Source organism: Maylandia zebra, linkage group LG16, assembly GCF_041146795.1.
Source record: "Maylandia zebra isolate NMK-2024a linkage group LG16, Mzebra_GT3a, whole genome shotgun sequence".
Lineage (NCBI taxonomy): Eukaryota > Metazoa > Chordata > Actinopteri > Cichliformes > Cichlidae > Maylandia > Maylandia zebra.
The window spans coordinates 11,314,876-11,342,315 of record NC_135182.1 but is presented as its reverse complement, the minus strand read 5'-3'; the positions used below and the strand labels follow the sequence as shown (position 1 = coordinate 11,342,315).

General features: G+C 42.4%; 4 protein-coding genes across 4 annotated transcripts; all 4 read right to left on the bottom strand.

Annotated features, from left to right (window-relative positions):
- Positions 1 to 5,092: 5,092 nt before the first annotated feature.
- On the bottom strand, positions 5,093 to 5,989 carry LOC106675571 (gamma-crystallin M3). Its single transcript, XM_024805490.2, has 3 exons — positions 5,840 to 5,989; positions 5,505 to 5,747; positions 5,093 to 5,414 (listed from the first exon to the last, which is right to left on the bottom strand). The coding sequence occupies exons 1-3, from the start codon at positions 5,870 to 5,872 to the stop codon at positions 5,136 to 5,138; spliced, it is 555 nt and encodes a 184-aa protein (XP_024661258.1). The 5' UTR covers positions 5,873 to 5,989; the 3' UTR covers positions 5,093 to 5,135.
- An 11,039-nt stretch (positions 5,990 to 17,028) lies between these two features.
- On the bottom strand, positions 17,029 to 17,903 carry LOC101464856 (gamma-crystallin M3). Its single transcript, XM_004569809.5, has 3 exons — positions 17,802 to 17,903; positions 17,438 to 17,680; positions 17,029 to 17,349 (listed from the first exon to the last, which is right to left on the bottom strand). Exons 1-3 carry the CDS (start codon positions 17,808 to 17,810, stop codon positions 17,077 to 17,079), a joined length of 525 nt encoding a protein of 174 aa, XP_004569866.2. The 5' UTR covers positions 17,811 to 17,903; the 3' UTR covers positions 17,029 to 17,076.
- Positions 17,904 to 22,011: 4,108 nt separating this feature from the next.
- On the bottom strand, positions 22,012 to 22,860 carry LOC101484879 (gamma-crystallin M3). The gene is made up of 3 exons (XM_004576591.4): positions 22,770 to 22,860; positions 22,423 to 22,665; positions 22,012 to 22,327 (listed from the first exon to the last, which is right to left on the bottom strand). Exons 1-3 carry the CDS (start codon positions 22,776 to 22,778, stop codon positions 22,052 to 22,054), a joined length of 528 nt encoding a protein of 175 aa, XP_004576648.4. The 5' UTR covers positions 22,779 to 22,860; the 3' UTR covers positions 22,012 to 22,051.
- A 3,012-nt stretch (positions 22,861 to 25,872) lies between these two features.
- On the bottom strand, positions 25,873 to 26,731 carry LOC101465339 (gamma-crystallin M3-like). Its single transcript, XM_012924306.3, has 3 exons — positions 26,612 to 26,731; positions 26,284 to 26,526; positions 25,873 to 26,188 (listed from the first exon to the last, which is right to left on the bottom strand). Exons 1-3 carry the CDS (start codon positions 26,618 to 26,620, stop codon positions 25,913 to 25,915), a joined length of 528 nt encoding a protein of 175 aa, XP_012779760.3. The 5' UTR covers positions 26,621 to 26,731; the 3' UTR covers positions 25,873 to 25,912.
- Positions 26,732 to 27,440: the final 709 nt, after the last annotated feature.

The window sequence follows — 27,440 nt, the reverse complement described above, 5'->3', positions numbered from 1 at the left end:
GAACAAACACGATAAAACACAGAAACTTACAGTCTCATGGACGCACACCGCTAACAGCATTAGAGGAATGAAAATCCACACGGTGAGTAAAACTCTGCTGACTCTTCCCACCTGCAGCTCTGACCGAACTCTCTGCGTCGACATGTGCGTAATGATGAGGTAGAATTGTGTCTTCTGATTGGTGAAGAGAATGGGTTGCCTCACCGCTCATTGGCTAAATGGCAGCCGTATGCTGATATCTTACTCCGCAGATGCGGCTCCGTTCGTGAGTTCTGCGAACTGGCTGGCCTTTTGTACAGCCGCCCCCAACTTTGCGGAGCAAAGGTGCACTTCACTTAGGAAGGTCAGGCAGTAGACTCCGGTGGAAGAGCTGGAAGTCTGATAAGTCGTCCCACTGATCGTGTATATGTCTTGTCTCCAACCTGTATCTGAACGGTTCGAACCCTGCCATCTGCTCCAGGGATTACTTGGCTGACCTTACCAACTGGCCATAGGGCACGAGGGAGCTGCTGGTCCACAATGAGAACGATAGTGCCAACAGTCAACTCATCTCTTTCCTGCTGCCATTTGTGCCGCATCTGGAGTGAAGGTAGATAATTCCGGATGTAGTGGATCCAGAATTGATCCGCCAAGGCTTGACATTGTCTCCACCTACGACGGCTCAGGAGTTCGGCTTCTGGGTAGACGACCTGTGGCATACCGGAATCAGGCCGCCCCATCAACAACATGTTGGGAGTGATCGGATCAACGTCTGCTACGTCTGAGGAGACATAACCTAGCGGCTTAGAGTTGATGATGCTCTCTACCTCGCTGAGTATCGTCCTAAAGACTTCCTCGGTGACATGCTGCGAGCCGAGAATGGTATGCAGCGCAGACTTGATGGAACGAATCTCCCGTTCCCAGGAACCACCAAAATGTGGAGCCTGTGGACGGTTGAAACGAAAATGAATCTGCTGGCTGGCCAACTGTGACTTCAGAGCTGGGCCGAGTGCGTTGAAAGCCTCCTGGAGTTCAGAGCTACCACCTCTGAAGTTGGTACCTTGATCCGACAGCAGTTCGAAGGGCTTCCCACGTCTCGAGATGAAACGACGCAGTCCCATCAGGAATGAGTCAGTGTCCATGCTGGCAAGCAGATCAAGGTAGACTGCGTGGGTCGTTAGGCATTTGAAGATGATCCCCCACCGTTTCTCTGTACGCCGCCCCATCTTGACAAGGTATGGGCCAAAGCAATCCACCCCAGTTGAATAGAAGGCTGGGCGATGAAGTCTTAAACTGGATAATGGAAGGTCAGCCATCTTGGGAATGACCGGCTGGCTGCGCCACCTCCTGCATTCAGGACAGTTGTACTGGTGCTTCCGGACGGCCTCTCGTCCTCGAAGTATCCAGAATCTGCGCCGGAGCTCAGCAAAGACCCTCTCGGAGCCCGGGTGAGCAAGCTGGCGATCGCAATCCTGGACGATGAGCTTTGTGATAGGATGCTGAGGGTCAAGAACGACAGGATGCAAGATGTCTTGACTGAGGGTTTCACATCTGCGAAGCCGCCCCCCTACCCGAATCAGTTGAGCCTCTGGGTCATACTCAGGAGCTAAGGCAAGTAGGCGACTGCTGACAGCTACCGGTTTGTGAGATGACAGCCGAACAAAATCTTCAGGGAAACTGTCTTCCTGTACCTTCCGGAGGAGTGCTAACTCCGCTTGCCTGTAATCCTCTGCCGTGGGTATCGAGTCAGCAGCTGTCCCATGGACAGCTCGAACGTAAGCTTCCAGCAAGGTCTGGTAGCCACTGAAAGAACCAACATCAGGTAGATGTGGATCAGGTATTCTGGTGATGTTCCCACAGAAGCTCTCCTTCCGCAGCTCTGATGAATCATCAAGGGAAACGTGGTTCGGGAGCTCCGGGCAGTATGATGCCGCCTGCCAGAGAAAAGGTGGGCCCCGGCGCCACCGATGATGAGAGGTGAGCTGTGAGAGCCGTAATCCTCGAGTGATGTCGTCGGCAGGATTGTCGCCTGATCTGACATATCTCCACAGGCTCCCTTCAGTTAGCTCTTGAATATCTGCAACTCTAGAGCCCACAAAGATCTTGTAGCGGCAGGATTGGGACTGGAGCCAGTTCAGGACTGTAGTGGAGTCGGTCCAATAGACAATGCTTGAGATATGAAGGGTGAGTTCCCTCTTGAGGACGGCAGCAAGCTGGGCTCCCACATGAGCAGCACAGAGCTCCAACCTCGGAATGGACTGTTGACGGACGGGAGCAACTCGAGATCGGGCAGCTAGGAAGGCTACCTGGATTCCCCCCATATGATCTTCTGTCCGAAGGTAGGCTACAGCTCCATATGCCTTCTCAGATGCATCGGAGAAGATGTGGATGCTCTGCTTGCAAAGGGATGGGTCTGTCTCTGGCTGCACGTAACAACGTGGCAGGGAGACATCAGGGAGCTGAATCAATTCACTTTCCCATGCATGCCACAGCTGCAGCAGGTCGATTGGCAGATTTGGATCATCCCAGTCTCTCCTTTTCCTCCAGAGATGCTGCACCAGGATTTTGGCCCGAGTGGTGTAAGGAATGAGAAGGCCAAGCGGATCATACTGCTTGGCCAGAACCCGATAGATGTTGCGCATTGTGGGCTCCACCAACTGCTCAGTGTGCCGAATCTGATATCTGAGCTCGTCAGACTGACAGTGCCATTGCAGGCCCAGAGTCCGCTCTGGTACATCAGTCCCATCGGGGGAAAACCACAGTTCACTGCTCTGTGAGACTGATCCAGGTGGCATATGACTGATGAGTTCTGGGTAGTTGGAAGCCCACTGTCGTAATTCGAAGCCACCGGTGAGCAGCAACTGCTGGATTTTGTTAACCAGTTGCTGGGCTTCGGGAAATGATGCGAAGCTCTGGAGGAGATTGTCAACATAGAAACATTTCTCCACTGTGTGACGGGTATCCTCGCTGGGGCTGCTGTGATCCAGAACGTGCCGCTGCAGAGCATAGGTGGCACAGCAGGGACTGCATGTCGTCCCGAAAGGCAACACTTGCCATTCGTAAACCTCTGGTTGCCTCGTGCGATCCATATCTCTCCAGAGGAACCGGAGGAAGGGCTTGTCCTGAGTCAAGAGGTGGACCTGATGAAACATCCCCTTGATGTCACTGCTCACTGCAATGGGATACTCCCGGAAGCGAAGTAACACACCCAGGAGCGTCGAGCCCAGGGTAGGACCAGGTAGGAGATGCTGATTCAGGCTGTTACCATTGTGCACGAAAGAACAGTTGAAGACAACGCGATCCTTGCCATTATGCTGAACCATGTGGTGTGGTATGTACCAGGTGCTACCATCCATCTCCATGTCTGCGATGGTCAGTTTACTCACATAGCTTGCATCCACCAGCTTCTGAATTTCCTGGTTATAGGTGGCTGCTTGTACAGGCGTCTTCAGGAGGCGCTTCTCCGTAGCTCGCAGGTGACCCAAGACAGAGTCCTTAGTGGAATGAAGCGGGACTGGTTCTTCTTTCCACAGCAACGGGGTGGCATACCGGTTGATACCATCCACCTCCACTCTAATGGTCTTCTCCTCTAGCATCTTGACAGCCATGGTATCCTGTTTTGAACGTGTGGCCACCTTCTCATTCTGGTATGGGAGAACATCCATCTGCCAGAGCTTGGCTACATTACTGAGAAGTTCAGCACTGGGAGTCAGGGTGCTTGTGAGTAGACACTGAGGAGTGGAGGCTTGATGTAGAAGAACCTTGGCTGGACCCTGCAGAGTCCAACCCAGCCGTGTCTTGAGTGCAGCTGGTCCTCCCCGTGGACCCAGATGGACAGGCTCTATTGGAGTCAGGAGATGTGGGTAGTCAGAGCCAATCAGCAATAATGGTTGAGCTTGGTGGAACGAATGAAGTGGAAGACTTCGCAGGTGGCGGTAGGACCTTTGCAGTGCATCAGCTGGATGTGAGTGTTTGGCAAGCCCAAGCTCAGTGGCAGTGAATGCTCTTTGGATCCGGAACCGTCTCCGAGGGTCAGTGGCGGAGGCTATAGAGAAGGAAACGGAATGTCCTTCCACCGTTCTAATATCTTGTCGGATGGTTCGGAGCGCCAACTCCTCCCTCTTTCCCTGAAGGCCCAGCACTGTGAAGAAGGATTGTGCGCTCTGACCCATCATCTAGGATGGCATATGTCTCTAGCTTCATTTTGCCATTATAGAGGCACACCCTGACCATTTTCAGTAGCACACAGCTGGTCCCCCATGTTGGATCAACGTAGTACGTGACGGGTTGGACAGCTTCCTCCGCCGGTCTGTCAGAACTAGTGGATCGCGATGCATTAATCTCATGGAGTGTCTCCAAATGCACCTGATTGCATTGCTGGCATCTAGCTTTCAGGTAGCATTGCGCCTCTGGATGGTCCCTTCCACATCTCCAGCACCGCTTGCCTGTCTGAATCCAAGACAACTTCTGCTCTATATTGAGCTTCTTGAAATCTGTGCACTGATTGAAATAGTGCTGAAGATTATTACAGAAGGGGCAGAATTTCTTTGGCTTCCCCAATTTGGAAACTGGACGTGATGCCTGTTTTGGAGGCTCTGGGCCTTTAGCAGGAGGGTCGTAGCCCAATAAGACGGTTGTGGTTGCCGCTGCAGATCTCTGCTTGGGTCTGGCACCCTTCCCACGATCCACACGTGGCTCTCGAGGTTGCTGATGATGATGGAAATACACATCATCATCTTGGATGCGGACTTCATATTCAAGCCACTCTGCCAAATCTGCTAAGGTTGGGATGGGTGTCTGAAGAGTTCTGCGAACTGGCTGGCCTTTTGTACATAAACAGAAGACATGTTACTTTGACAATTGTTTGAAAATTCCCTTATTTTGATTTTATCTTTCAGTTTTTGAAAATGCTAATTGGTATTCTATTCAAGATCACACTTTATATTATCAGGTATCATCAGCTGAATACAATTTAGAATCAATATTTGCTTGCTATTGTGTTTGTTGCAGATAAAATTATAAAACTTCAAATATTTTCAGTATATATATGTATCACAACAATGTATCATTTTTTTCATGATGAGTTAATTAATAATCTCGACAAAGGTCAAAGTACTGTAAAATTATTTTATTTAGTGGCATTGGACAGTGAACATTTAGTAACAGGAGTCCATGATGCGCCTCATGCTCATGAACCTCATCCCGCTCATTCCCATGTCCCTGAAGCTCCTGTACTCTCCGGGCCTCATGTACATCATCCTGCCTCTGTAGTGGGGCTGCTCGTACATCAGCCAGTGGCCATCCATCACGTTGCAGGACATGCAGTCGGACATGCGGTAGCGGTCCATGATGTTGTCGCAGTCGTCCATCAGCTCGTACATCTGACCACCGAAGTTCTCCCTCTCATAGATCCTCATCCTGAACTGGCCTCTGTACTGTAGGGGAAACAGTTCACAACAAAGAATTTGAATATATAATTCAAGCCTATCTGGAGGAAAATGATATCCACAGCACAGCTTTCCTACCATGTGGATCATACGGCAAGACCTGATGCAGTCTGACATGCCCATCATGCTCATGTAGTCAGCGTACTCGCCCCTCCTCATGAAATACTGGTTTCCCATGTAGTTGGGGCGGTCATAGACCATGAAGCAGCCGCTCTCCACCCTGCAGGAGTGACACCTGCTCAGGTAGGAGGTCATGTCAGAGCAGTCGCTCATGCACTCATAGGAGCGACCCTGGAAGTTCCTGTCCTCGTAGAAGATGATCTGAAAAACAGCAAAATAAAATCCTTCTTTAAAAAGCAGCAGTTATTTGGAAGCAGTAATCACTGTTGATTAAAAAAGAAAGAAATCTGTACCTTGCCCCTCATGTTCATGCCAGTGTTGCTCATGTTGCCTGCAAGTGAGTAGTTACTCCTGTTCTGTCCTGTTCTCTACCTGGTTTAACCCTTTTCTTTTATACCTGACCAAACGTAAAGAAACCCCTCCCCTACACCAGAGAACCCATTACTCAGCAACTTGCTAGTGAGGCCCACAGAAAGCAAAGGTTAGGTTTTTATAGACACTGGGCACCAGCAGTCTTTAGAAAGGCCTTTTCTCTTTTTACAGAATGCATTTTCAACCGTGCTTGTGAAATGTGAATAGGTTGGCCCATGTAATTGTTAAGAATTGTGTTTATGACCCGTGTCACACATAAACTGTCAAAACTGGGTGTTTGAATTGTTTTTCACGGTGAACATGCTTGTTTCCACTGTAGAATATGAAAAATAAATTGACTGTAGCAACAAGACATTTTAAATTAGTTGCTGATACATTTACATACAACTACATCGTACTCCATCAGAAATTGTTTATATTGTATTTTGGTTATAAATCCTCAAACGGATAAAGAGGAGGAAGAATACATCAACAAAATATTGACTGTGTTAGACAAATGCAAGTATGATATCATGTAACTGTGAGATTAGTGTTAATTACAGAGTGTTTGTTTGATGTTTTTGATCGTTTGACCTTTGGGTAGGTGATGACCCCACCTTAACACTAACTCTAACTGTACAATGTGTGATGTTTCTTTTTATTAAATTATTCTCCCAGTCTTAGTCAAGGGCACAAAGAAAACACCACAAACTTTACCCCCAAAAAGTCCGTTTTGGCTTTCTCCAAAATAAAGGAGAGATTTTTTTACCTATGGCTTAATGTTTGTTATACCCTTACCATAACTAAAGAAGCCGTGTACAATTTTGCCTTCATTCTGTAAAAACTGAAGCTGTTTTATCCCTCACTTATAACAGCTTATGTACAAGAAACTGCCACGTTTGTTTAAATCAGAAAACACATTTTATCTCTATTAAATGCTATAAAACTGTCATGTCTTATGTTTTTTTTTTTGTTAGAATAATTTTTTATGGGCGAATTTGAACTTTATTTTCATATCATGTTATCATACAAGGTCATTATAATAGCAAAACTGCATGAATTTATAATATTAATTTAGATTATTTTCTGCTACACTGGAGATTTCTTTACTTAAAATTCAATAGAGAACTGAAAAAAAAAAGCTTTTTGGATAAACTTGACAGGATCATATCAACATAGTATCTGAAAGGTCTCCAAGTTCAAGTTCATTTTCTAGTTGCTGTTCCTTCTGGGTCATAAAAATGCTCTAATATGAAGAAAAAGAGGACAATGTACCATCCTTTCTGACCTCGTTTGAAGTCTGGGCTTGAGTCTGGCATACATTTCCAGCCAGAGGCTAGCTGTCTTGGTAGAACTGCAACACCACAGGTGGTGTTCTAGAGGAGACAATGATCTCATCCTCCAGGGCTGCAAAAACCCAAAATAGGTACAAACCAGTAGCATAGGAGGTCATAGTGTTATGTGTATATTTTAGAGTATTGAGAGTGAAAGCCCGATGATGAACTCACTTTAGCTCCCAGTGTGGTGTTGAAGTCTCTCTATACCTGGGAGGTGAATTAGGGGCTTGATCAGAAATTACATCCAATGGTATGTTGTGTAATCTGAAAACACAATGAGCCATAATTTCTATTGTTTGCTGGTATGTGGGAAATTCGGGAAGATGCACAAAGTGGTCTGCCTTAGAAAAATACTCCATAATGGTGAGAATGAATGTGTTCCCATTGAAGTGTGTTAGACCAGAGGGAAAATCTAGAGCAAAGTGTGACCAAGGATATTAGGGGTGGATAACAGTATAAACAGACCAACAGGAGGCAAGTAAGAGGCTGCATTTGGGACACAAATAACACTGGCAGAGACACATGCAGAAGAGAGGGCCACAAGAAAATTCTCTAGTGAAAGATTATTCGGATACCTAGTTGAGAGATGAATATGCTGGTGTGTGCCCACTGTACTTGGTACAAAAAGACAGTTAGTGGGTCCACCTCAAAGGTCAGGTCCATCCAACAATGGATCACTGCCTCAATTTCCTTGGTGAATATACCAACTATTCAGGAAGCTGGGAGAAAACATGTGCTTTCATGTGCTTGGGTTATAGAATAAGTGTTGGGACAAGGCATTTCTAGAGTCTGTGCAATGTCTTGAAATTCAACTTTACAGAAAATATGGACCATTGCAAAATTCTTGTTGTGTTTGGCACTCCTCCAGCCAGGTTCTCCTCACTTACAAGGGCAACTTGACAGCCAGTGATTTATAATATCATACTTGCATTCTGCAGGGGAGAGACAGGGAGACAAGCAGGCACAGGGGCTGTCATGAAGCAGATGCTTGGCAAGCAGGATGACGACCCAAATGCAGGACTCGGGAGACAAATTGCAAACTCAAAAACAACTTTGAAGTTTAAGTCTTTAAAAGACATAAAAATATAAAACAATGGTAGAGCTGAATCCAGGAATTCAATAACTAGTAATCTAGGAGGAATCATGGAACATGGGAGCACACAACCAAGAGGGATGACATGACAAAGGAAAAGGGGGGACTAAGAGAATATATGCACAAGATAATGAGGCTAGGGGCGTAATAATAAGTCTAAACAAGAATCTAAGAAGCAAATAGAACATTAGAATTATAAGCAGAAATTCAAAGGTCCACAAAGGACAACTTCTACATATAAAACCCAGGACCATGACTCTGGCTAGACAAGGACAGGGACAGAAGTGAATCTCCCTTAGGGGTGGTGAATGCATGTTCAGCAGCTGTGTCCCAAGTGAGAAGAGCTTTCACTGAGGTGAGTCTTCTGAATGGGCCTGCAATCCTGCTACAGTCACAAATGAGTCTGGGGCAGAGCTTAGTGAATTGTTAATCAGGTTAATTGGATTTTTCCCCCCCAGTCTTGTATAAGGCTAGAGTCAGTGTCACTACTGGTAGCATGATGAGATACCTGGACCCTACCGAAGTTGCAAAGGTGACAAAGGAGCACACAGAACTGAACGGCACCATCTCCTGGAGGAAAAGTAGGTTGTAAAGACATTAACTGACAGCAAGTACTCCATCAGTGACTTTTCATTTTGACCAGTTGATATCAGAGCAGTTTTAACATATAATAGCCAAGAACCAGAGGATTACCAGGATTCTTGATGATCTTGAAACCGAATTTGTGATGATTTCAAGACAGAATGAGATGAATATTTACTGTTTTGCACTAATGTCAACTAATGTCAACTTATTCGAATTCATAATCCTCTGAAGGGCTTTCTCTTCTGCCACCAAACCATGTAGCGATGATAACGCACTCTGGAGGAAGCAGCATTTAAAAGACTACAGCAGCTTCTTATGCAGGTTGTTTTTCACATAATCAGTGATTCTCTCATAGATCACCTGCTGCTCAAGATGAGATGCATGGGTCCATCTTCTGTAAACCTCTCTACTCTATAGATATACTCCTATGGATGAGGTGGGACTTCATAATGACAGTGGTAAGTGACATGGGACAGTTTTTAAAACTGCTTTTTGGACTTCCTTCATCATTAGGTGTGTTATTTAAATCCTAAATTGTTTATTGTTTCACTTGATTTTTATGTTCTTGCATATTATCTTGAGCCTTTAATTTATTGATCTGATTAGCTGTCATCGAGTGTTCATCTGTGTTCCAAGTGTATCAGTGTTCCCTTAGCTACTTCCTGTTTTAATTTGTTGAGTCCTTATCTCTTATGCTTTTAGTTTTACTTACCTCATCTCATTGTCTTTGATTAGTTTTAACTGTTTCTTATCACCCAGGTGTTTCCGCTCTCTGAGTTGCTCTTGTTGTCTGTACATATAGCTTATGTTTCCCCCTTTAATATTTATTATTGTGGTATTTTTACACTGGAAACATTTCGTTTTTAGGTTGATGAACTTTTTATTTTTGGGCCATTCACTGCCTTAAAAACAATGGTAAACAGACTGGTTGTTATTTAGCATTTTCTCAAAATGCTTCATAGAAACCTAAATGAGGCAGTTTTCTATTTGAGTGTCTTATCCAGTGTTTTTCCTCTGATTGCAAATTTGATGTGTAGATGAAATTTTGGAAGGATGGCTTTTAAAGAGTCTGTCTAGTCTGTTACATTTTTATGATCTAGAACGTAACAGGTAAAATGTAACAGGGCCAAGTGGTCAGTACCAAAACTGGACTTAGGTGCAGAAACCCAGAACAGAGACAGCAGGTGGTTTTACAATATATTTATTGGTTAATGTTAGGTATTTTAGTACCATGGTAGCATTTACTGGATATTGTTTTATAGTGACATTATGCAGGAAAACTCTGTCATTCAATAAGGCCCCTTTGTTTTAGTTATTTTTCTCTTTGACCCAAGAATTGATGTGTGAGAATCACAGGCTGGTACAAGGTTGAAATACCACAGAGATCACTCCCTCAGCTACATTAGTTTCTTAATCTTTTAGACGCCTGTTGAGGCCAAATGGTTTGTTTCAGATTTCTACCATGGTACTAAAATACCTAACACTGATAGAGTGTGGTGGCAGGAGGGCAGGCAGGTGAAGCACAGAGTGATTTCCAAAATGGTGGCTTGGTATCCTGAGTCTGAGAGCAGAACTTGAGCCAGAGGTTTGAGACAAGGTGAATCCAGGAACTGTGCCACAAGAAAGTATAGTTAACAAGGTAAATCACAAAGAGAGCTTGAAACATGAGAGCCAGCTACAAACATGGATTGATGACAAACAGGCGGTGAATGGACGTCAGCTTGAGGCTTAAATTAATCTGGCTTGATTGCCTGCAATCAGCTGCAGGTGTGAGGAACTGGAGGAGGAGGTGGCCCTGCCCAGGGGCGGATCCCAGGTAGGCTCACGAGCCTGATGGAAAACTCCAGCCACATACCCCAGACCATGACATAAAAGACAACAACAGGGTGTAGGAACCACAAGGAAGACCACAAAATAAATTTATTTGTGTACTGTAAAGTCAACTTCACTTTTTGCATATAGTATGCAATGCAGTGGTGTGTGGTGACTAAAAGGCAAGCAGACAAAAATTGTCTGCTTGTTCTATAAGCCGTACGTTTGTAGTGACCCTCCTGTGAAGACCACGTATCTCTGAAAACAACAGTTGTTTGCGAGCTCAGAAATACAAGCCTACACATTTAAAATAAATAAATAAAACACAGTCTTGGTCAAGTTACTTGAAAAAAGTAATCAGTAACTAATTACTGATTACTTCCCCCCAAAGTAATCCTGTTACTTTACTGATTACTTATTTTCAAAAGTAATTAGTTACTTAGTTACTTTTTAAAAACATGATTTACAACCTGAATAAAGCGATGGATCTTTCAGCCCAATTCTATTTTTTCTGCATAATAAATCATATATATAAATATAAATATAAATAAATATATATAAATCATATATATCCAATCATATAAATGTAATCAAATGAAAAAGTCTCTTTTTGAAACTAGTTTTATTAGTTTTAATCTTTTAACTTTATGCATGAAGCAAACATTAAATTATATGCAACACTCTCTGACTGGAAGAAATCTGTTGAACATTTAAACCTATTTTCTGCATATACCAGTGTATAAAATAAAATAGTTTTTTGTGTTTACACTCACTCTCTCAAATAGATGCAAGTGAAACACAGCAGAAAATAAATCAAATCAAAGACTCAGCGGTCCTGTTGCTCTGTTTTCACCTGTACAGCAGGAGTGGGGCAGGTGGAGGTTTGCCTTGGTGAAGGTGTGTCGTAGCGGTCAGTGGAAGGATCTGGCAGTTTCACATTCCCGTGGCAGCGTATCGGTGCTTGCTTGGAAGTTTAGGTGTTTTTTCGCTGTAAAAAGAAGTTTTCTTCCAATGCAGTGAGCAGCGGACGTTAATGTTTTTGTCACTTTTTACGGAATCAAACTCAAAGTAAGGTCAGTACTGCCCGCACTCGTTATATTATCCATTCTTGATCTGCACACAGCTGTTGCCACGAACATTGCACTCGCTTACATCATTGTCATGAGACACTGTCGCAAAAAAATCGCAGTAATGCAGCGTGAAAGTAACAGTAATCTAATTACCTTTTTTTGCAATAGTAATCCCTTACTTTACTCGTTACTTGAAAAACGTAATCAGATTACAGTAACGCGTTACTGCCCATCTCTGATAAAACAAAAGAAAAAAACAGCTGAATTAAAAGGCTTGAGCAGTGTTTCACATGGTTAATGATTCCCAATTCCCAGTGTAGCAAGACGAGAATCAGCATGCACAGGAGCTGATGAAGAACAAGATTTGCTTTTCTCTTTCATTTTCACAGCGCTCCTTTCATCGGGAGCATCTCTGGACCCAGCTCAACTCCCCTCTCCACCAGGTCCCAGCAGGCTACTAAACAGGGGAGACAAGACTAGACAAATACCATGAGGCGTGACGAAGAGACTCCCCTTCCGCTGCCCTCTGAACCCACTTCTCCATCCCTCCCCTGCAGCGCTGAGCCACCAACCACACCCCACCATTCACCCCCACTGCCTGTCTGAGGCAGGAGACATCCAACCATCTGTGCAGCGACGAGTGCTCAGATCTCTTTATTGGACAAAAACAACAGCTCCATAAATGGACGGTCCACCTCAACATGACAAGACTCAGCTGTACATCCACATCTAATGGATAAGGGGCTGCTAATGTTCACATTCTGGACAGAGAAGACAGACGGTTTGAAAGCGAGTGAAAGAGTATGTTCACTGTGAACAGCCATCTTTCAACAGAGAGGTGGCTTAAAACACCAACTGTCTGCCACCTACAATGACATTTTGAGATCCCTTCCCAGGCGCCTCAACCCCCGCTAACATCTTGCATCAGGTGAACTAATGCATCAGCCGCCTGTTTCAATTGTTCCTGCTTTTTCTCCATACTTTAACCTTTTCTTACTTTTTTGTTTTTCCTCATCTTTTATTATTATTTAGAGTGTTAGTTTGCTTATATAGTTTTCTCTCAAACATGTGGATTGTGAGAGTTTTTATTGCTCTTTTTGCAACTGAACTGTTACTTTATTTCAGGAATGGGACAGTGGTGCAGCAGCAACACACCACACGCAGTATTTACTTCAGAGATCAGCTAATTGCTCAGATCCTGGTGGCTTGTGAGCCAGACCCACGGACATACCGGCTGAAATCTGGAGGAAAACACACCTTGGATGCAGAGGTGAAGGTCAGACGAATCATTTCTCACTCACTATTTATAACTCCACAGTTTTCCCTTCACCTCAGGTTAAGAGCCTTGGTGTCATCCTAGACAGTTCACTATCCTATAAATCTCACATCAGTAGTCTCACCCTTTCTGCCTATTTACATCTGCACAACATTAACAGATTATGTTCTTCTCTTTCCACCCAGTTTGCATCCATTCTTGTTTATAGTCTCGTTACCTCCCACATTGACTATTGTACTTCTCTCTTGCATGGTCTTCCCCAAAAATCCCTCCATAAGCTTCAACTGGTTCAAAACTCTGCTGCCCGCATTATTACCAGAACCACCTCCTACCTTCACATCACCCCTGTTCTCCAGGAACGTCACCGGCTCTCTGTGTCACAATCCTGGGTCATTTGACCCAGCGTTTTGAGTTTTCTTGTGTTTTGTCATTTTGTATTATGGTTTGAGTCCACCTTGTTAGTCAAAAGTGTATGCAGGCTGTTTAGTTTTGTTTACTGGATTTCTCCTCGTGTCTTTGCCCCCTGTGTCTCCTTCGGTGTGTTTGTGTTTTGTACTTAGGTATGTTCTTGTGCCCTGTTTTCCCCTCCTTGTGTTTCACTCCGTCATGTTTATCTATGTTTCCCCAGCCCGTCATGTATGCACTCTCTCTCCCTTGTGTTCCCTTGCTCCCTCTGGTCTGCCGCTCTTCCATTCCCGTTTCCTGTTTCATTGTGGATGTCTCATGTTTCTGCATTCGGTGTAGTTCCCCTGTGGTGTCTTGTTAATTCGTATCAGCTGCGTTCCCTCTGTGTTCTCATTTCCTCGTTATCCTTCTGTGTATTTATGTCAGCATCTCCCTCATCCATGGCTGTGTATTTCCTTCTGTGTCTCTCCATGTGTTTAGTTTATATTTTCCCAGTTTAGTTTTGTACCGTTTTCCCCTTGTGTCAGCAATAAAGCTGCCTTTTGAGTTCACTTTCTCATCTCTGTGTAGTCTGCGATTGGGTCCTTTCCTGCCTCAACACAGCCGCATCATGACACCCTGATAATATACAAGCTTCTTCTGCTCACCTTCAAGGCCCTTCATAACCTTGCTCCTCCTTAACTTTCTAACCTGTTAAGCACGACCTCTTCTGCCTGCTCACTTCGACCTTTTCTTCTATCCAACTTGTTGTGTCTTCTTTCTGTCTCAGCCTCAGCTCTGAACTCTCTACCCCCAGATATAAGAAACACTGGTTCTCTCCCCCAGTTTAAATCTCAACTCCAAACCCATCTGTTCTGCATATTCACTGTAAACCTGTTGTTTGTTTATTTTATCTTGTCCTTTTTTGCTTTTATTGTTCTTCATTTTATCATTGTTGTATGTGTTTTATTCTATTGTTAAGTGTCCTTGGGTGTCTTGAAAGGAGCTTTTAATTAAAATGTATTATTATTATTATTATTAATATTATTATTATTATTATTATTATTATTATTATTATTAGTAGTAGTATTGTTATTAAGAGGAGGAGGGAGACGTTGAGACGGACATTGAACTGTGTGCCGTTGGAATCAGGCCATATTATTTGCCCAGGGAATTTACCCATGTAAATTTACCCAGCCACACCAAACTTTCCGTCTCTCTCCACATTGCACCACAGCCTCCTGTGAAATTCTTGACACCCCTCCCCCACCTATCACTCCAGCAACCAGCTTAGATTTGAGACTAATGAGAAGACTCCACTCAGGTTGAGTCCCTGTGTCCTCAAGGCATGTGCCCCCTACCTTTGTGGAGTCTTTCATAAACTTCTCACGACTCATGATGAGTCTTCGTCTTCAGAGGGTCCCCGTGCTGTGGAAGATGTCAGGCCTCGTTCCTGTATCAAAACACCATGTCCTGGTGGCCCCCAGTATCGCAGACCCGTGGCACAGACTTCCCATGTCCTTAGGACCCTAGAAAGACTCATCCTTGACCAACTCCAACGTCAGACCACATCTGGAACCCCTTCAATTTTCTTACCGCAGCCTCAGAGCTGAGGACGCCATAATCTACCTTCTCAATCATATCCAAACCTATCTGGACTAGCCCGTCAGCACTGTGAGGGTCATGTTTCTCAACTTGTCCAGTGCATTCAACTCCATCAGTCCGACTGTCCTGGGTGATAAGTGACAGCGATGTAGGTGGATTCTTCTCTTGTGTCCTTAATTGTTGATTACCTGGCAGAACGACTTCAACATTGTGTGCCTTACAAGGTGATCAGCAACACAGGAGCTTCACATGGGACTGTCCTCTCCTCTTTCCTGTTCACCCTCTACACTACAGACTTCAGCCACTGCACAGATACCTGACATCTTCTTCTGCCAAGTTTTCTGATGATGCTGTGGTGTTTGGATGCATCACTAAGGGTGAGGAGACTGATCAAAGTCTGTGGTGGACTCCTGGTGTGAGCAGACTCATCTGCAGCTCAATGTGACAAAGACCAAAGCATTGATTGTGGGTTTCAGGAGGACCAGGAAATCTGTGACCCCTGTTTCTATCCAAGGGGTTGATGTGGTCATTGTGGAAGACTATAAATACCTCAGTCCACACAGAGATAATAAACTGGACTGGGTTAAAAACACCACTGCCTGGGCATCCCTGGGCAGCAGTGGGAACAGCTGCAGGGTACACTCTTCTGGGGGCCAACGACACGCATCCACCATTCACTGGAAGACCTCAAGGAAAGCTTGGAGGAGCGGTGATGATGCTGGCGAAGAGCAAGACCAAGTGAGAAGATTCTCCAAGACTTTGGTCTGGGCCTTGGCCCGGTCCAGCTCTTGCAGGTGCACCTCTGCCTGCTCCAACTTTGCACAATTTGGTCAGTGAACATTTTATTTACACAGTGTTTTTTGAGCAACAGTGACACTGGGATGCTTTTCAGTTCCCTCTCTCAAGCTCAGCTGCTGGCCCATGCGCTCTATCTGCTCTCTGTTCCCTCCTCTGTCCTCCAGGTCTTGGCAGCTACTAATATAGGAGAAACATGATGGAAAATCTGAGTTACAGCTGCCCTTCAACCTCCACTAACACTGCCCCCTGAACCTGCTACTCCACTCTCCTGGTTTTGGTTTTGAACCACATATCAGAACCAGTGACTAGGTGCCAGTTTGAAGAGTTTTACATTCTACTTTCTCCTTGTGAAAGTTGGCTACTATGAGTGACATGCTTTTGCCTGTAGAAACCCTCATTTCCGAAATAACAGCAGTAAGGCAGAAGTCTAACATAGTAGAAATCCTATCAAGAGTGAAGCTGCTTCATATGTGTACAGCAGAATTTATGGTTCAGGTGGAGTGAAAATTAGTGTTATAAAGAATGAATGGGGTCCTTTGCAGCTACTGTCTTGTCCCTTGCAGAAATCGATTTATCCATATTTTTGGAATTCTCCATGTACCGTAGATGATGAAATATTGAAAGTTTTGCTTTTAACATTCATTCCGAACGTATTCTACAATGTGTAGATGCAGTTTTAGCAGACATTTTTACTTTTGAGAAACTCTGTCTCTATAAGTTGCTCCATTTATGCCCATGGTCGTGTTACCGACCTGTTGCCAATTAACATTACTGGTTGCAAAAATGTTCCTCCAGTTATTTGTATTTTAGTATCACTTATTTGAATTGAATTTAAAAAGAGCCAAAGGTTTTCTGAAAATTATTAATTTTCTCAATTTATTGTATTCTACAGTACTGTGAATATATTATGGCCTTCTCTTATATATAAATAACTGTTTTCTGTTTTTATCTGCATTTTGCACAGGACGCCAAGTTTTTCAGAAACGTGGTTGTGATTTCTTTTATGCAACACCTAATTAAGTTGAGCCCATCTGTTATACCTGGTTGTCCATCCAGTTGTGTCAGTGCTGATGCCAAAGATGTAGTTATTCTGTACTAAAATCATCGGATGGCTTTAGTGACATGATACAAGAATGGTAAAATTAATAATAATCAATGTAACACACAAACATTTAGTCAAAAGTTTTATTTATTTGTTCATTCTATATATATATTTTTTTTACATGTCCATGATGCGCCTCATGCTCATGAACCTCATCCCGCTCATTCCCATGTCCCTGAAGCTCCTATACTCTCCGGGCCTCATGTACATCATCCTGCCTCTGTAGTGGGGCTGCTCGTACATCAGCCAGTGGCCATCCATCACGTTGCAGGACATGCAGTCGGACATGCGGTAGCGGTCCATGATGCTGTCGCAGTCGTCCATCAGCTCGTACATCTGACCACCGAAGTTCTCCCTCTCATAGATCCTCATCCTGAACTGGCCTCTGTGCTGTAGGGGAAACAGTTCACAACAAAGAATCAGAAAACCCTTCTAGAATATCTGGAGGAAAATGATATCCACAGCACAGCTTTCCTACCATGGGGATCATACGGCAAGACCTGATGCAGTCCCTCATGCCCATCATGCTCATGTAGTCAGCGTACTCGCCCCTCCTCATGAAATACTGGTTTCCCATGAAGTTGGGGCGGTCATAGACCATGAAGCAGCCGCTCTCCACCCTGCAGGAGTGACACCTGCTCAGGTAGTTGGACATGTCAGAGCAGTCGCTCATGCACTCATAGGAGCGACCCTGGAAGTTCCTGTCCTCGTAGAAGATGATCTGAAAAACAGGGATACATTGGTTTGGAGTTAGATTCAGCAGACACACGTCAACAACCACGCTCAAAATAATACAAAATTCAGCCAATGATGACAGCAGTTAATGAGGTGAATACGCATACCCTGCCCATGGTCCCAGTTAGTTGCTTCACAGTGTGTTACTACTTCGTGAAACTGTGTGAGTGGTACACTGATGATGGTCCTGTTTTAACTGTTACTTTTATACCTGGCTGAACCCAAAGAATCTCTGGCTCCCATTGTGTAAAGCCCTGACTCATCAACATGGTATAGAGGCCTATAGAGTGCAGGACATTTGTTACATGTCCATGTGACTGGATCCCCTAGAAGACTTTAGAATGGATTTTTCCATAGGGAACTCAATACAATGAGCATTTTTTGGAGTTACAATACAGTGAAACAGACAATAGTCCCTTTTTTAGCCTTTCAAACCACACTGTATGGCCCTGTCATTTGTAAGTGGCTAATTTATAGAAATGAGTATCCTTTCGTGAGACCATGATAGTCTCACGAAAGGATACATTTTCAGTACTAAACATTGATGTCATTAACGAAAGCCCTTTATCTGCCTTAACCTAAAGGATTTCTTTAACGTTTAAGCTGAGAACATGTTTTTCTATGGATTTGAGAAAGAAAAAGCTATTTATTTCAGTCTACGCTTTACCCTTTTAGTGTTTCATAATATATGGTGGTTAATAGATTGTTACAAATTGTGTCTCTACTACTTATAGCTATTAAAAAACACAGAGAGAAATCAAAATCAAAACTATAAACCAAAACTTCAAAGCAAACTGCCTCTTAGGAGTTTATGGTTTGAATAAGGCAGGTGTAAATATAACAAATCAATTACATTTTATTTCAAAGTAGCATCAATACATTATAAGGTCCTGTGTATTGGAATTAAATATTTAGATTTTCATCGGAATCTTCAATGGATTTGTGTTAAGTTTCTGTGTTAACAGAAAACTAAAAATCAATCACGTATATTTGCCAAAGGGCCAGACTCGGCTCACTTGTCATTATGTATCTAATAATAGTGAATTTGTTAGTGTTACATGACATCATTCTGTCATTCAAGCAACACTAGATGAGGGGACTAATTCATCGTGAGAGTAGTATTATACAAGTTTAGTTCTTTAAAAAAGTTGCTATTGATACCTGATACCTCCATAAAACAATTTGATTCATTAAGATAAGATAAAAAATACTATTTTTAAATCCCAACTCAAAGTTGGATAAGATATTGAGTAAGTTTGGAAACTGTTTACAGCATCCGAAACAAAGTTAATTTAGCTCAAAAACAAATAAATACATATAATATCACTAAAAATGCACCCGCGGGTCTGATTACAGCCACATCTTTTGAGTTAAGAAATCACTTAAATAGAACCTGTGTCTCAAACTGAAGTAGGCTAATAGATCTCACAAAGGAACACATGCCACAATCTAAAGAATCAGACAAAGTCAGTCACACCTGTCAGTGTGGAAAGAGTTACAAAGCCACTCAGGACCTTCTTGCAGCTTTTACATTTACTTGGATTATCTTTGTTTAATATTAAAATTAGTTTCATCATCTGAAACATTTCAATATGACAAATATGTAAAAAAAAAAAAAAAGTAGAAATCAGGAGGGTGCAACTTTTTCACTGCACTGTAGTTGAGACTGAGGCTACGTCCACACGTACACGGGTACTTTTGAAAACGCAGATTTTTCTGTGCGTTTGCGTCTTTCGTCCACACATAAACTGCATTTTCGATCACTGAAAATGGAGATATTTTAAAAACTCCTGCCAGGGTGGAGATTTTCGAAAACTCAGTTTTTGCGTTTATGTGTGGACGAGGAAAACAGAGATTTACTCACACAACGTCAAAGGTGTGTGCCGTTTTTGACGTGAGATACATTTCTACAATGGCAGATGTAGACAAAATACTGTTGCTGTTAATCTGTCTATCTGCAGTTTATACACGCTTACATATACACACATGCAGTTACTGTCCCACCATTTAGAAAGACAGAGGCATCAGAGGCATTCTCCATTCAACACAGACGCTCTCACAACCTACATCCTGACTCTGATGTCGGTTTGGAATAAATTTAATTTTTTTAAAATTAAAATTTATGCATGCTGTATGCATTTTGTTCATTCCTAAATTGTGAGTCTACACCAGCCAAAATACTGTTTTGGTTGAAATGAAGGCACTTGAAAAGTAACACAAAATTAGCTACCTTTCCCGAAAAACACAAAAACTTTCCAGAAGTACTGCAGGTTTGCATAAAACCCTGTTTACTCTTTCCCTCCCAGGCTTCTAGACTTCTGTTTGGCCAACATTTCCGACACAGCTAGGATTTGGCATGTTCTTGACAACGTTTGACAGCGTTTTTCGCGTTTACATGTGGACGGAGATATTTTTCAAAACTGCACGTGTGGACGGAATAATATATATATATTAAAAAAAAAACGAAAATGGAAAATCTGTTTTCAAAAATACCTGTGTACGTGTGGACGTAGCATGAAGTAAATGCAGTACATTATATAGTAAATGAGAGCAGCCAGTGCATTTATTTGAAGTCTAAAATCACACATGGATATAGTAAACCCATAAGATTGTGCTGTCTATAGTACTGTATAAGAAGAAATACAAAGTTAAAGTTAAAGTTGCCATGTAAATATGTCAATAGTATTTTTCACATTGGGGGTTATTTCAGAAACTCAAGTTTTGATTCGTTTAACAGTTTAGTTTGACAGGGTACCTGCCCAATTCCTACTGGCAGTGGTTACAAATGAATGTTTTAAAGTACTTGTCAGCAAGTGAGATGGCAACAAGAAAGGCCATTACATTGTAAAAGTACATTTTTAATTCAATGCATTTCTATTTATATAGCGCCAAATCACAGCAACAGTTGCCTCAAGGTGCTCTATGCTGTAACATAAGACCATACAATAATACAAAGAAAACCGAAAAAACCTCAACAATCATGTAACCCTCGGTGAGCTAGCACTTTGGTCAAAGTGGAAAGGAAAAACACCATTTAAACAGGAGGAAAACTCCAGCAGAACCAGGCTCAGAGAGGGACGGCCATCTGTCGCGACGTTTGGGGTGAGGGAGGAAGGCTGGATAGAGACACACTGTGAAGTATGTGTAGCTATAATTAACATTAAATATGAATTCTAAAACTGAATATGTTGCACCCCCTCACCGCCCATCATGAAAAACTGTTTACCCCACAGCATCCCCCACTTGAAACTGCTGTTTTTCATTTATCAGTAGCAACTGACGCTATGACCATACCTGTGATTGGTGCTAGAGGACATTTTGAATCAACACTTTGTGGTGACAATCAGTTTCTGCCAGCTACTAAGAAGCTCCGCAGCTCCACGACACTGTTCTGATTTTTGGCTGAAGCGTGTCCTCAGGGGGAAATAAACAAGCTGGTAATGTGATATAGGAGATGCCACCAATGCCAACTTCCTATGCAGTAAGGTTAAGTAATGCAGTCATATGTAAAGTGAACCATATAACCAACAGGATCAATGTAAATGCTAAGGGGTGTTCAATGTTGGTAAAACAAAAATGAGCAACCTTCAGCTTCTAAAGACTTTGCCTAATTCAAAAATCCAAACTGTCAACACAAAAATAAAATATTCCATGCTCTACAACCTTGAAAGTAGAGAACTAATTGAGAATCTTATTTGGGACATCTTGCACAGTGTTTGTCTTGATGATTTTTTTCACAATAACATAAATTCTACCTCCTGCGATGACATGACAATATTGGAACTGTTAGTGGACAAAATCACTTTTTCATACTTTTTGAACATAGTTATGTACCCCTGGAGTATCTAGAGATATACCAAAAGAGCATCCATTTTTTACTTGTATTGCTTTCTCCAGTGTTCAGAAAGCACATCTCTGATTAAGTTGTCCAGATTTTCAGCCAGCTCTGATGCCAAAAACCATTACTGAGATCTGCTGTGTGTAGTGTGTGCTAACCTAATCCTAGCTCCATTTATGTTACCTGTATACATCTGATTTTTGCATCGCTCTTATTTCTGCCACACAAAATGTATTTCATTAAAACCAAAAGATATTCTTATTTACTTGATGTACTTTATTTTCTATTTTTATGCAATACCCAAATGCATAATAAACCATTGTGTATGTGGTGTTATATGTTGGTAAAGCAAAAGTATTCTTATGAATTTGTTTCTGAGGATGTGATGCTGTAATGTAATGGATTACTTCTTAATGACTGTGATACTAAAATGTTACTTCTCTGAGTAAGAAATGAAATGAAATGTCAAGACACTAGAATTTAGAAATTTATATCATTTATTGAAGTCAAAATGTAAAATTAGCACATGTCCATGATGCGCCTCATGCTCATGAACCTCATCCCGCTCATTCCCATCTCCCTGAAGCTCCTGTACTCTCCGGGCCTCATGTACATCATCCTGCCTCTGTAGTGGGCTTGCTCGTACATCAGCCAGTGGCCATCCATCACGTGGCACGACTGGCAGTCGGACATGCGGTAGCGGTCCATGATGCTGTCGCAGTCGTCCATCAGCTCGTACATCTGACCACCGAAGTTCTCCCTCTCATAGATCCTCATCCTGAACTGGCCTCTGTACTGTTTTATAGACACAAGACAAAATAAAATTAAGCATGAAACTTATGTTAATTCCAAAAAGGTCTTATATGGAAGTACCACCACTTTACACCTACCATGGGGATCATACGGCAAGACCTGATACCACCGCTCATGCCCATCATGCTCATGTAGTCAGCGTACTCGCCCCTCCTCATGAAATACTGGTTTCCCATGAAGTTGGGGCGGTCATAGACCATGAAGCAGCCGCTCTCCACCCTGCAGGAGTGACACCTGCTCAGGTAGGAGGACATGTCGGGACAGTCGCTCATGCACTCATAGGAGCGACCCTGGAAGTTCCTGTCCTCGTAGAAGATGATCTGAAAAAAGTACAATGGGTTTAAAGGACATTTTTACAATCATGCTCTCCAAGATAACTTAAGTATAGGCTAATTAATGTTGATTTAACAATTTAGTTTCCTACTTTGCCCATGTTGACTGCGGTGATTCAGGTCTCTTAGAGAACTGTTTTTGAACTGATGCACTGGCTGTCTGAACAAGTTGTATTTATACCTGGCCAGAGACAAAGACAGTTTGCCTGTCCATTGTTCAAAGCCCTGACACAGCAAGCTGTTATAGAAGCCTATACAGTTTTTAGTTGCTTACCCATATACCAACAAGGTCATAACCTCTTAACAGAATTTTCCTTTCACAAGAGCAGAGGTTGTTTTTTTTTTTTTTAAATAAAAATAGCTTAGAACGTTATTTATATAGATGTGAATGACTTTTGAAAAGTATAGATTTTCTGCAAGCTGTATAGTACAATAGTGAGTTTATATGAACAAGCCAGATAGCAGTTATCAAGCCAGATAAATAGATAGTAGTTTGTGGATTTGTTTTCATCAGGTATGTAAAAGTGAGCCCCTCAAGGCTAATAATACGAACTTTTGCCAAACTCCCGAGTATGAGTTAAAGAGGGAAAAAGAAATAGTATACTTGGTGATTTGTTATAACTGAGTTTGAATTTGTGATTTTCAATGCTATGGCAGGTATTTGTATATTTAATTTGTTTTCAAGTGGTGGTATTTACAAAAAAGAGTTGTTTGTTTGTTATTTCTGTCACGGACCCGGCTCTGGGGACTCAGGGTCCGTGGGCAGTGGGGACTATGACTGTTGTTGTTATTGTTATTATTATTATTATTATTATTATTATCATTATTATTATTATTATTATTATTATTTGGTGTGTTGTCTGCACTGCCCCTGTGCACATCTGTATGTAGGCAGGTGTGTGTGTGTGTTGCCTTTCTTCTGTGGCCAAGTTACAGGCACCTTCAGCCCTGGGGGTGTGGCCTAACTTGAGGGCTGGCCACACCCGAAGTCCTTGCCGCACACCTGCTCCTCATCTGGGCTTGTCGGGGGAGCTATTTAGATGAGCGATGGAGCTTCCACCGACGCTGGATTATTACGTTTGACTACACGTCAGTCTTCAAGCACAGTCAAGTGTGAGTGTATCCCTGCTGGGATAAGTGTGTAACGGCTGCCTCTATTGTTTTCCCCTCAGGAAGAGTGTGGGACGAGAAAGAGCAGTGAGCACGGGGAGTGCAGGGACACTGGGGCAGAGAGGGACTTTTGGGAAGAAGACACTACACGGGAGTCTGGGAAACTGGGGATTTATTGTTGTTTACTTCACCACCTTGTAAATAAACACTGTTGCACTGAAGAGTCCGGCGTTTGGGTCCTATTTCCCCATCTCCCCACGGTCTGCCAGCCAGACCGTGACAATTTCATGAACAGAATAAATGATTTCAGCAGATTCATATTGTGCAGATGAATGTATATGTTCTTTAGTCTTCATCTTTTGACATTTTCCATTGCTATGAAGTTTTAAAAATAGGAATTGGGCCGTGAGATCATTAGGTATTTAGTCTTTTTTTTTTTTTACTTTCATTGTCTTTCTTTTGAATAATTTTGATAATAATTTCTGATCATAAACTATTTTCATAAAAAAGATCAAACACCTTGAAAAAACACCACTTTAGAAAAGGAAATAACTGTATTTATTGCACTTCTACAAGCTTTACTTCCTCTTTTCACACAGACATGTTCCCTCTGCTGAAGTAGTTTTAAAGTGTTTGCAGTACATTTCTAAAAGGCAGTTGTGGAGGAAAGGTTTGTTCTTGCTCATTAAGGAGTTCTTTGATTGGACTGTCATCTGGGGAGTTTGGATGTCAAAACAAAGCCTTGGAATCTCTGTTGTGTGTCACAAGTCACTTCAGAGCTAAGTTCAGGCAGACGCTCAGTGTCAAAGTAAGATCCACAGGAATGCAATGCTCTAAACTTTTCTGGAAAAGCAAAGGATTGTAACAGAATGATCAATACTCATTAATCACCTCGCCTCATTAGTGGTTTTAATATTGTGGCTGAGAACCTTTTCTCTCCAAGTTTTTTAAAACTGAGTTGAACAAAGTTACTGTGGCATCTTCTACTCTTCCCACTAGCCTGTAGAGAGACCGGGTCAACCACCTGCTGTTTTTCTCAAGATCGCCTACCTCACCAGTTTTCAAATATTTTTATCAAAACTGATTTAAGTGCAAATGATCTGAAATCATTTAGGATTGTAGGGGAACTGGATTTAGAGGCAGCACAGTGGTTCCGTGGTTAGCATCACTGACTCACAGTAAGAAGGTCCTGGGTTTGAATCCTTAGATGGCTGGGGTTTACATGTTCTTACTATACTGAGACAGACAGCCACATGTTCTTACATCTGCATCCATGGCCAACTGAGAATCACCATTAACCTAATGCATATGGACTGTAAGAGGAAACTGGGGTATCTAGAAGAAACACATGCAGGGACAGTAAGAAAAAAAGATAAACTCCACCTGGAATTCCACAACCATCAAATATGGTCAGCTGGTAAAATTTATTTGAAACCTACTCTTCCAGTTTCTCCATATGAGCCACTGACTTTTCGTTGGTGCCTTGCTTTTATCGGTCAGTTCTCAAACGTCATCTCTGTTGTGGTCATGTTACTTATTCAGGCATTCTAATTGGCTCTCGAGCAGTCTGTCAAAACCAATCAGGGTAAAGATTTGGTGAAATATATTCACCTGAATACTCAGATAGTTGAAGAAAAACACTACACAATTATGTTCCTTATATCTTTGTACTGTTATTGCCTTTCAGATTAATTTCTCCTTTTGCAAATCAGAACATCACTACTGCTGACATTGTGCTTTTCAGCTGGCAGAATGGAACTACATCCATAAACTATATCACTTTGATGCTCCAAAACAATGACTACTACTAATAAATACTGATAATTTGTTGACCCTGAACCCAAAATGAAGCAAATCTCTTCATATATATGGATGCATATCCATATATCGCTGTCTACCACAGCTGACTTCTACAAATCAAATAGAAACAGGTGGTAATTCAGTCTTTTGGAGATGCCATTCAAAAGAAGAATGAAAACATGTTTTTTACTCGGTGGTTTCCACTGATACTCAATGCATTTGAATTCAGTATGAATGATCTTAAAAAGGTTCACAGTGATGAAAGTAAATGTCATGACACAAGAATTTAGAAATTTATATCATTTATTGAAGTCAAAATGTAAAATTAGCACATGTCCATGATGCGCCTCATGCTCATGAACCTCATCCCGCTCATTCCCATCTCCCTGAAGCTCCTGTACTCTCCGGGCCTCATGTACATCATCCTGCCTCTGTAGTGGGGCTGCTCGTACATCAGCCAGTGGCCATCCATCACGTTGCAGGACATGCAGTCGGACATGCGGTAACGGTCCATGATGCTGTCGCAGTCGTCCATCAGCTCGTACATCTGACCACCGAAGTTCTCCCTCTCATAGATCCTCATCCTGAACTGGCCTCTGTACTGTTTTATAGACACAAGACAAAATAAAATTAAGCATGAAACTTATGTTAATTCCAAAAAGGTCTTATATGGAAGTACCACCACTTTACACCTACCATGGGGATCGTACGGCAAGACCTGATACCACCACTCATGCCCATCATGCTCATGTAGTCAGCGTACTCGCCCCTCCTCATGAAATACTGGTTTCCCATGTAGTTGGGGCGGTCGTAGACCATGAAGCAGCCGCTCTCCACCCTGCAGGAGTGACACCTGCTCAGGTAGGAGGACATGTCAGAGCAGTCGCTCATGCACTCATAGGAGCGGCCCTGGAAGTTCCTGTCCTCGTAGAAGATGATCTGAAAGAACAACAAAGCTCGTTAGAATAGGAATCCACAGATTGTTTTTTTTAATGAATAAACATCTTTCCCATGCTTTACATACTTTGCCCATGGTCACGGTCTTCTGGTGGTTCCTCAGGACTGAGCTGTGGCTTCTGTGTATTCCTGTCAGTGGTAGCTGTTACTTTTATACCTGCAGCGTGGGAACATAGGATGTGTGGCGTCTATTGTGCAAACCCCTGACCCAGCAACACAGCATAGAAGCCTACTGAGCAGTCAGGGAACTAAAGGGTTATTTTGTGACGCCACACTAGTGGAAATGCATGTAGTGTATACATGTGGTATTGTTGCTACACATAAAGAAAATAAATAGAAGCTTCCAACTGTAGTATGACAACCATTTCTGTCTTCAGTGTAAAGGACATTTCATTTACTAACAGATGTTTTTGAAGTCATTATATGTTTATGTAAAAATATAAAACACTATAAATATAAACATGAACACTGTAGAGATCATTTCCTTTTTTGAGGTATGAAAACACACAAAAACTGATTTATTGTCCAGTTAAGTAGAGCATTAGATGCGGATCAGAAAACAGAAAAAAATAAGTTGTCAGGGAGATATGGTGGAGAGCCTGTGCAATATGTAAAGGTAGAAAGTTTTAGTGTTTTCTTCTCTTTTGTTTTTAGAAATTTGTTCAGCTACAAGTGAGCAACATGATAAGATTTAAAAACATGAATAACTGAAACATTTCATGTAATCAATTTCCTCTGAACTAATCATTTAAATAAACTGAGCATTTTTTGGCTGCTCGTGAGGAGTGCAAGTTGTGGGAATACTAATATGTGAACAAGTTAAAATGATGAAGTTAGAAAACAGCATCCAGCACTAAGTCTGTCAGGATACCATTTAATAAGATTCACTGCAGAGT